Raw genomic sequence first — 10,847 nt, 5'->3', positions numbered from 1 at the left:
CAATAATTCACCAATGATAGCTCAACAACCTCCATAAAACCTTCATCGGCACATGCATGCTCAACAACTAACTCCCAACTCGAGAATCACACTTCCTATTCTTCACATACACCCAAATTAACAATTGAGGGCTTATGGCTACCGATCACCATCCCATAAGCCCCAACAGTATAAAATCTTACTCAAACCCTTTACAAATCTTTGCATGAGAGATAAGGGGCTAAATATTACCCAATTAATTGAAGGCATTGTGAGTGATTTCCTTGAATCATCAAGAATTGAGCAAGAATTGAAGAGCAGATGGTTAGGAGCTTCTCCTTCTCTCTCTAGCTTTATCCCCTATCTCTAAAATATTAGATTTTTCCCTTCAAAATGACCCCCTTAGTTATTTTTATTAAAATTGGGTCGGGTAAAATTTCCCAATAATTAACCCTCCGAGTCGGGTCTGCGACCGCAGATGGGATCGCAAAACAGTTATGCAGTCCACTAAATAGACCGCAAAATGGCCCTCATAATTTGGGCTAGCCTTATCAGATTCGTGGTTCACAGAACGATTCTACAGTCTAATATTGGATTGCAAAATCTCCTTCCAAAAATTTTCATGCTGATTATATGACTGATATGCGGTCTGCAAAATAGTTTTGCAGTCGCACATTGGACAACGAAATGACCCTCAAAATTAAGTTGCTTCTGATCAAATCCGCGATGGTTGTACGATCAACGGACAGTTTTCTACAAATCCCTTCTCCCAACTCCATGATTTATTGCAAGTCAAAAACTCCTTACCGCGGCGAGCTTTCGAGCTGCAAAAATTATCTACAACCTATATTTAGTCTTATCCACCTGTTAGAGAGCGCCAAAAACCAATCCTAACAATAACACATCGACATATCATAGCACGAAAATAACACCAACTATAACATTATAAGCATTGCATTGCCAAAAAGGAGCACCTTAGCCTAAACTGTACAAGTTTGAACACTACTCATAGAAAGTAAACGTCTAACATACTTTAAGACACAACGATTTTGTTACACAAACAAGTGAGGGTATTTCCTCTTAATTTATTCCTCGGCCTCCCAAGTGGCCTCTTCAACTTGTTGGTTTCGCCATAGCAATTTGACAAAGGCAATCTCTTTATTCCTCAACTTTCGAAATTTTCTACAAGCTTCCATACACATTAGCTTACCTTTTCCACCATAAAACCAAAAATCCTTGGCGAACTTTTATGGGGCCTTACAATTTTAGAGTTTTCTAAGTTTGATTTAGAGTAAAATTTGGTATTATTGATGTCTGTTTGGAATTCTGAGCCTTGGAATAGGTTTGTATAATGATTTCTGATTTGTGCATAAAATTTGCCATCATTCCAAGTTGTCTAAAATTTAGTTTTGTGGTGTGATTCTTGGTTTCAATATTATTTTATGTGTTTGGACTTCGGGTAGGTCTTCATTATATTTATGGAGGGAGCACCTGATTTCCCTTCGCGAACATGAAGAAGGCTCCACGAACGTGAGGAATGACCTGGCTCTCCTCCATCACGTATGCGGAGGTCCAAGCGCAAACGCAAATGAGTAAGAGGGTGGATGGCCTGGCAGGCGGTAAGCCTTCGTGAACGTGGCTCTGTGACCGCGAACGTCGAGGGCAGGGGTCAGGAAGCATCATGAATGCAAGCTGTGTGTCACGAACGCGAAGAGGAAATTGCACTGAGGCAGTTAGGCCTTTGCGATGACGACGGACTTTTCGCGATCGCGATGAAGAAATCACTAGGCATAAGGTATTTTTATTTCGGGCTATAGGCTCATTTCTTTCACTTTTCACTTGGGTTGGATGATTCTTTGAGCACTTTTGAGGGGATTTTCATCAAACATCACAAGATAAATAATTTTTATCAATTATGAGTTAAATACATGGATTACAGGTAGATTTTGACATAGAAATTGTGGAATTTTGAGATTTTTGTTGAAAAATATAGGATTTAGTAAAAATAGGATTTGGCCACGAAATTGATTAGGGAATTGAGTACAAGTTATATATTTGAGTTCATAATGCCATGAGTAACACTTATCTTTGAAATTTTTTAGAATTCGGGCACGTGGGCCCAGGGTCGACTTTGGTTGACTATCTGAGTTTGATTGAGAAATTACTCTAATAGTTAAATTATGAACTCTTTAACATATATTGATTTATTTATACGTCCTTTGATTAGTTTTGGGTTGCTCGGCGTTGTTTTGAGGCGACTAGTGAGGTTTGAGAGCCGAGTAGTGAGCTTGGAAGTGAGTTAAGTCTCTTGGCTAATCTTGTAAAAGATAATTACTCCGATAGGTATTTTTAAATTGTTGTGTGCTACTTGTTATGGGTTCTACATATGCACGAGGTGACGAGAGTCCGTGCGTAGCTAGATTCATATTTATTTTTCGGTAGATTTAGATCCACATCATGCCTTAAATGTACTATTTGAATTAAAACTTGTTTGTTTGGTTATTTGGATTTTTGACTAAGAGTGAGATTAAAATAAATACATTGACCGAGTCTTTTACTTTGGATTTGTGAAATATTTGATGAACGGTAGTTCCGCATTTTCTTGACTAGCATGTATCTTTGCGAGTGAGAGAGTTCTTTTATTCTTATGGGATTGAGACGTTCACCTTGGCAGTGTTGTAAATTATTCTTATGGTATCGGGATTCTTGTGGTATCTGATCGTTTGCCTCGGCAGTGCTATAATCTACTCTTATGGGATTGGATCGTTCTCCACAGTATTGTGAGTTATTCTCATGAGATCGAGCCTTTCGCCTCAGCAGACTTGTGTGTAATATTTGAGATTTGATTTGATATTGGTATCAGCTGATCTTGTTCCCTCGAGACAGGTTATGGCATTTTAGTGACTTCGTAATAATTAATGTTTCAAAAATTTATTATTAAATGCTTATATGTCTCATTGCTACTTGTTTTATTCCATAGATGTCTACTTTATGTACTTTATTATTTGACCACTAGTTGTTGTAACATATTTTGCATGAGTCAAAATAAGGTTCAACTGGTGGTTTTCCTGTTGTTGATGAAAGAGAGTCGTCACCTAATATTTAAAGGTATATCATGGTACCTATTCAATTGTTAAATCATTATCCTATTAATCTTCTAACCAGTGAGATTTCGATAAGGGTTCTTGTTCTTCTAAGGGGAAGGTGTTAGGCAACCCCTAGAATCTACCTAAGGTAGCTCCATAGGACTTAAACTAGGTTTAGGGAATTTAATATCTATATTCAACTTAGTTAGTGCTTAAAAGTGTATAGCTTACTCTATGTCTTGTCTAAAACTAATCACTTGAAAATAATCTATGCCCCTTTGAAAGGAGAGTGTAGTTTTCATTTGTAAAAGCCTTGAAAAGTATTCATATTTATGTGATTGAAAGAACTTTTGTAAGTAGGTTTATAATGTTTTTATTTATAAACACTGTAAGTATCGTTAGGTTTAAAAAACTTTACTTTTGAAACAAAATGGCTTTTTGTGTAACCTTCGTAAAATAAGGGCTATTGGAGAAATGGGTTTAGATATACTTTGAAAACTGATATTCAAATCTTGTATCAAGTTTAGAAGAAAGATTATTGAAGTGTTCCTTGATTGCAATGGTGTTTCATTTTGTTTGTAGAAAACTTGACTTTGAAATCATTTGGTTGATTTTAGCTTTTAAAGAGGATTGCTTGCTTTTTCAAAATTTGTCTTAATCTTCAAAGAGTTTCATGAAAATGGTTAGTACAAGCGAAACTGTATAGTATAAGTAATTAAACAAGTTGGAGTAATTTAACTAATGTAAGAGACATCAATTCTTTTTAATTTTACCCTATGATTTTTAGTTGGCCTATGTTTCTAAAGTAATTCAAAAGATGATAAAAGGAAAGCATTCACTCGATATTTGTTCGCATCATTTACACATAAAAGCAATATGTAATTATGTAATGCAATAAAGGAAATGGAATTGGACTCATGGTTTGGACCTACGGAATTTCAGGCCTAGAGGACAACGAATAACAGCAGCACCTTCAGGGACTTCAGACTCAGGGTTAGAACTTGGGCCTGAGTTCTTGAGAACTCAGCAGACCCAGTTTGATCATATGTGCAAAAATTTAAAGGAAGACATTAGTGATAGAGCCGAGTATAATAATTAACTACAAATAAGACCAAGGTAAGACCCAAATTAAACTGTAACAAGTGCTAGTGATTAAGAATGCAAATAAAATTAATGTATGGTCATGCTCTCATTAGTTAGGCAGTAGAAAGTTCATACATATATACATTACTATGTTGCTTCATTTTGTTACATCATTGTTAAGTTTCAAAATGCATATATCCTTATGACTGAGTGGAACAAGAGCCCAAAATACAACATGATCCGTTGGCCTTTCTAACACCCATATACAACCCACATAGTGTGTACGGAGCCTCTAATGATACAAAAGAGAGTAAAGATGGTTCCGACAATAAGGCCCCGGCTATACCTCAAAAAGTGACCACTATATAAACAAAAGGTACAATACATGACCCCCGGAATAAAATGGGGCTCACCGAGTCCGTTGAGAAGAGGATGCAACACTATCTGTGATCAACAATGTCTGCTATGGAACCACCTGCATCCATTTAAAGATGCAGCGTCCCCAGCAAAAGGGACGTTAGTACTGTCGAATAGTACTAGTATGTAAATTTAAAACACTGTCTCAATAGAATGAACAATAATACAGGGGGAAACAATCAAGAATGCAATATGAGCTTTAAATAACACTAGGACATCAAGTTAAGGACCGCATAGATTTTTAAGTCAATTCCCGCATTATTAGGTTGGATGGTTTTAATTGCCAATATGCCACAATCCATAATACCACTGTGTTCTTACACGGAGTCCGATATCGTCCCGATCGGCTAAGACATATCATATGAGACATCAACCATATTCACAATTTCATCCACAATACCACAGTATTCTTACACGGAGTCCGATCTCGGCCCGATCGGCTAAGCCATCTCATTCGAGACATCACCCCTTTTCAAGCAGTCATCTCACTTCATAATTCTTTCCCATATTTTCAATACAATGGCATGAGTAGCCCTAATTATAAAGTTATTCTTGGCGTTTGGCCGTATTTCATGATTCAGGTTCTTTTCCACATTCCAACATTTTTATTATAATCAACAATAACATGGTTTTTAATTCAAGACTTTTTGATTTCACATGCGAGCAATTTAGAATCTAAGGCATATATTCTAAGTTTTACCATTTCCTCAGACGATGAGATAACATGATGGAAGCATGGGAATTTTTATTACACATATATTTTTAAAACAAGCACACTCGGGATAGCAATTTCTAGGACGTTCATTTTGGGACTTGCATCGATTTCATGAATACCATGGGATTTAATTCTAAGACGAGGGGGTTTACCCAACATACCTCAATTGAGCTTCTTAAAACTCTAAGATGTTCCGAAATATTAGTAACTTCAATTAATTTTAGTAATATAGCAGAAATTGAACCAAAAATTAGGAAAACGATCATGATTCTAGCTCACTTGAGCATTTTATCAAACACTATGTGTGTATTAAGGTTCCATGGCCCTTTTATGAAGGACTTCACCATACCACACCCCATTCTTTTCTATTTTTAATTCACAACCTCCCTACGTACCTTAAGAATACATGCATGCAAGGTAAGTACTCCCATCCCCATGAACTACCTTACTAATTTCCCATTCTAGTTATATTTCGAATTTAAGAGCTTGGTGATAGAATCTTACCTCTTAGGATGAAGACCTAGGGTGCTTCTCGTGATAATATTCAAAGGTTTAAGCAAGAATTGAAGAGAAATATTTGATAAGGATCACTTTCTCCTTCTAGGACTCTCTCTCTCACTCCAAAGATATCAGAAATATGCTCAAAATGGTCTATGGGATGTGTTTTAACGGAATAGGGTCGGGTTTTAAAACCCTAAAAATGAAGCTCCGGAACAAGTTTTGCGGTCGCATATGCGACCACATAATGATTGTGCGGTCCGCGAAATGACCGCGAAAGGTGGCTCTGGGAGCTGGGTTGGCCTACTTCACTTTGCGGCCGTTATGCGGCCCGCAAACCTATTCTGCAGTCGCATAATGTGCCGCAGAACCTCCCTCCGCAAACGTCTAAGGATGACTATACGACCAAAGTGCGGCCCACGAAACGGTTATGCGGTCGCATAATTGGCCACGAAATTGACATAAAATATGCCCCAAAAAACTGTCTCACTCGGCGACAATTCTGCGGTCCGCAGAGTTATTTTGCGGCCGCAAAACGGGCCGTAGAAATGCCTACTTCTGCCCAACATTTTCCTTCATCTCCCCAGGCATTGTTCAGTCCAAAACGGCCAAATCACGGAATCACGCCTACTTCGACATCACAAAATCTGGGGGTTTTTTAGGAAAAATTTTACGGGGCCTTACATTCCCCCCCCCACTTAAGATCATTCGTCAGAGTTTTCTTTGTAACTGGGCCTATCCATCTGTCAGAGATCCCCATAATCACATCCTAAAAATATGTACACAAACCAACGATGTAACATAACTCATAACAATACCAACTGTGTCCTCATGTAAACAACAAATAATCAAAAGGAACACCTTACCTTAACTGAACAAGTGGTATAGAATTCATAGGTGACAAGTTCATAAAAAGGATTACACAGCTATTCAAACACGTAAGGATACTTCTTCTTCATCTCTTCCTCGGCCTCCCAAGTAGCCTCTTCAACCTACTGGTTTCTCCATAACACTTTCACGGAGGCAATTGCTTTATTTCTCGACTTCCGGACTTGTCTTTCAAGCATGGAAATAGGAATTTATTCATATGACAATTCTTCATTAACCTCAATGGTCTCAATCGGCAAAATAGCGGACAAATCTCCAACTACCTTCTTCAACATTGACACATAGAATACTAGATGTACTAATGACATCTCGGGTGGTAGCTCAAGCCCGTACGCCACCTCACCAATCCTCTGAATGATTCTGTACAGTCTGACATACCTCGGACTCAATAGCCCTTTCTTACCAAATCGCATTACGCCTTTCATGGGGGAAATTTTCAAGAATACCCAATCATCTTCTTTGAACTCCAAATCCCTACGACGAACATCCGAATAGGAATTCTGATGACTCTGAGTAGTCTTCAACCGCTCCTTAATGGTCTTAACTTTTTCCATAGCCTGATGCACAAGGTCTGGCCCTATCAACTCTGCTTCCCCAATTTCAAACCACCCAATGGGAGATCTACATCTCCTACCATACAATGCCTCAAATTGTGTCATCTGAATACAATCATGAAAGCTGTTGTTATAATCAAACTCTATGAGTGGCAAATGATCATCCCAGGTACCCTTGAAATCAATAACACAAGCACACAATATGTCCTCAAGCGTCTGAATAGTCCGCTCTGCTTGTCCGTCAGTCTGTGAATGGAAGGTTGTACTAAGATTCACCTGAGTACCCAAACCTTGCTGAGATTTCTTCCAAATATTTGCCGTCAACTGAGCCCCTCGATCCGAGATGATACAAACTGGAGTGCCATGCAGCCTAACTATTTCCTTGATATACAACTGAGCATACTGTTCTGCTGTGTCGGTAGATTTAACTGGCAAGCAATGTGCTGATTTTGTGAGCTGATTTACAATCACCCAAATTGAGTTAAACTTGCACGGAGTGCGTGGTAATCCTACCACAAATCCATATTAATCATTTCGCACTTCTACATTGGAATTTCTATGTTTTGTGCCAACCCACCAGGCCGTTGATGTTCGACCTTCACTTGCTGACAATTCGGACGCCTTGCCACAAAGTCTGCCACATTCTTTTTCATGTCATTCCTCCAATAGACTTCCTTGAGATCGTGGTACATCTTTGTAGAACCTGGATGCATGGAATACCTAGAAGCGTGAGCCTCACTCATGATTCGTTCCTAGAGACCCTCTACATTTGGAACACATAGTCATCCTTAGTACCTCAATGTACCATCATCCATGCCAAGCGCAAAAGCCATAGTCATATGTTTATGAATCCCCTCCTTCAGCTGTACCAATAATGGATCATTGTATTGCTAATCTTTGACTTCCACAACAAGTGATGATTCAACCCTATTTTGCACAATTACCCTTCCTTCACTAGAGTCCGCAAGATGAACTCCCAAACTAGCTAGATGATGAACCTCCTTGGCCAATGGACTTTGACATGCCTCCAAGTGAGCCAAACTACCCATAGATTTCCGGCTAAGGGCATCCGCCACAACATAGACTTTCCCCGGGTGATACAAAATATCGATGTCGTAATCCTTGGGTAACTCAAGACATCTTCTATGCCTCAGATTCAGCTCCTTTTGCTTGAAAATTATTGGAGACTCTTATGGTCCGTGAATACATCCACATGGACCCCATACAAATAATGATGCCAAATCTTCAATGCAAAAACCACCTCCGCAAGTTCTAAGTCATTAGTTGGATAGTTCTTTTCATGATTCTTGAGTTGCCTAGAAGCATAAGCTATAACATTGCCGTGTTGCATTAATACACACCCAAGACCGATCCTTGAAGTATCGCAATATACCATAAAACCTTTTGTACCCTCTGGCAGGGTCAACACCAGCGCCATAGTCAATCTCGATTTTAACTCCTGGAAGCTTATTTCACAAGCATCGTACCATTGGAACTTATCCGCTTTCTGAGTCAATTTAGTCAACGGAGAGGCAAGAGTAGAAAACCCCTCCACAAACTTCCTGTAATATCCTGCTAAGCCCAAGAAGCTGTGAAACTCGGTTGGTGTTATAGGTCTAGGCCAATTCTTTACTGCTAAAAGTTTTTTAGGATCAACCTTAATTCCTTCTCTAGAGAAAACATGACCCAAGAGCGTGACATATTCGAGCCAAAATTCACACTTTGAAAATTTCACATACAATTGGTGCTGATGAAGAGTCTGCAACACTACCCTAAGATGATCGGCATGGTCCTCTCGACCTCGTGAATACCCAAGAATATCGTCGATGAACACTATCACAAATGAGTCGAGGAAAGGCTTGAAAACCCGATTCATAAGATCTATGAAAGCCTTCGGTGCATATGTCAGCCCAAAAGACATTACCAGAAATTCAAAGTGCCCATACCGGGTTCTGAAAGCTATTTTCGGAATATCCTGCTCCCTGATCTTCAATTGGTGATACCCGGATCGTAAATCAATTTTGGAGAAGTATCTAGCACCCTGTAACTGATCAAACAAATCATATATTCTTGGTAACGTGTACTTATTTTTGATTGTGACTTTGTTGAGCTGCAGGTAGTCAATACACATCCTCAGTGATCCATCTTTCTTCCTCACAAAGAGTAGCGGTGCGCCGCATTATGACACACTCGGTCGGATGAAATCCTTTTCTAACAAATCCTTCAATTGCTCCTTTATTTCCTTCAATTCTGATGGTACCATCCTGTAGAGCGGAATAGATATAGCCTGCATGCCTGGCATCACATCAATCCCAAAATCAATCTCCCTATCTGGCAGAATCCTAGGGAGTTCATCAGGAAAGACCTCTGGAAATTCATTCACAACTCGCACAGACTCGAGTGTAGCTGCCTCAGCATCGGTGTACGTAACCCGGACCAAGTGATAGATATAACCCTTGTTAATCATCTTCATGGCCTTAAGGTAAGAAATAAACCTACCCTTCGGCACCACATTATCTCCCTTCCACTCAACAAGTGGCTCACTTGGAAATTCAAACCTCACAGTTCTAGTTCGGCAATCGAACTTGGCAAAACATGAGTAAAGAAAATCCATCCCCATAATTACATCAAAATCAACCATCCCCAATTCAATGAGATTGACCACGGTGTCCCAACCACGTACCATGACAATACAACCCCTATAAACCCGTGCGTCCATAATAGACTCGCCAATTGGAGTAGATACAGAGAACGGTTCATGAAGATGTTTTAGTTCCATCCCAAATTCCATAGCAACATAAGGGATAACATAGGACAAGGCGGAACCGGGATCAATAAGAGCATATACATCATGAGTTTGGACAGTCAATATACCTGTGGCAATATTTGGAAAAGCCTTTGTACTTTTGTGACCACTCATAGCATAGAAATGGCTGGGTCCTCCTAAACTCTACGCATCACCCCTAGCTGCACCACTCCCTACTACGCACCACCCCTAGCTGCAAAACTGGATGGTTGTCCTATGCCCCTACCCGCACCCTGGCGAGATAAATGACACTCCCTCTGAATATGACCACTCATTCTGCACCCGTAACATATCGGCAGGTCCTGGTAGCAGATCCCCATATGCATCATCCCATAATTGGGGCATGGGGGCCTCCGCTGCTGCTAGAATCTCCCTCCTGATTGGCCCTGATGGTGGGGTCCCTTGCTGTCCTCATTGGGCCTGACGCAACCCCCCTACTGCTGAGTGTGCCTCGCTAATGGTGCACTGGATGAAGACTGAGCATCAGACTGGGATGGCCCTGATGACCCTCCCCTAAAAACTGATCTTCCACCACCAAATGAATCTCCAGGGTTGTCCGCGGACTGGGCCTTGTTGGTACCCTCTAGCTCAATTATGTTCTTCAACTTACGACCCTTTGTAGCTTGAGCAAATGCTACCATTTTTCTACAGTTCATATCTGAGTTCAAGGCAGTTATAGCGGACTCATTGGTAATCAAGAGGCTAAGGCCCTACACAAACCGGCGCACTCTGGCCTCCATAGTAGGCAACATGAGAATGGAATATTTAGACAGACGTGCAAACTCCATGTGATACTCTCACACACTCTTACGTCCTTTCTT

At 40.0% G+C, this 10,847-nt stretch overlaps 2 protein-coding genes across 2 annotated transcripts; both read right to left on the bottom strand.

Moving 5' to 3' along the window:
• Window positions 1-8,008: 8,008 nt before the first annotated feature.
• On the bottom strand, window positions 8,009-9,141 carry LOC138898801 (uncharacterized mitochondrial protein AtMg00860-like). The gene is made up of 2 exons (XM_070184902.1): window positions 8,614-9,141; window positions 8,009-8,083 (listed from the first exon to the last, which is right to left on the bottom strand). Exons 1-2 carry the CDS (start codon window positions 9,139-9,141, stop codon window positions 8,009-8,011), a joined length of 603 nt encoding a protein of 200 aa, XP_070041003.1.
• A 258-nt stretch (window positions 9,142-9,399) lies between these two features.
• Window positions 9,400-10,140, bottom strand: LOC138898800 (uncharacterized). Its single transcript, XM_070184901.1, has 2 exons — window positions 9,720-10,140; window positions 9,400-9,587 (listed from the first exon to the last, which is right to left on the bottom strand). Exons 1-2 carry the CDS (start codon window positions 10,138-10,140, stop codon window positions 9,400-9,402), a joined length of 609 nt encoding a protein of 202 aa, XP_070041002.1.
• Window positions 10,141-10,847: the final 707 nt, after the last annotated feature.

The sequence above is a fragment of the Nicotiana tomentosiformis genome, chromosome 9, assembly GCF_000390325.3.
Source record: "Nicotiana tomentosiformis chromosome 9, ASM39032v3, whole genome shotgun sequence".
NCBI classification, from domain to species: domain Eukaryota; kingdom Viridiplantae; phylum Streptophyta; class Magnoliopsida; order Solanales; family Solanaceae; genus Nicotiana; species Nicotiana tomentosiformis.
The sequence above is the reverse complement of the archived record's forward strand: the minus strand, read 5'-3'. Positions and strand labels throughout refer to the sequence as shown.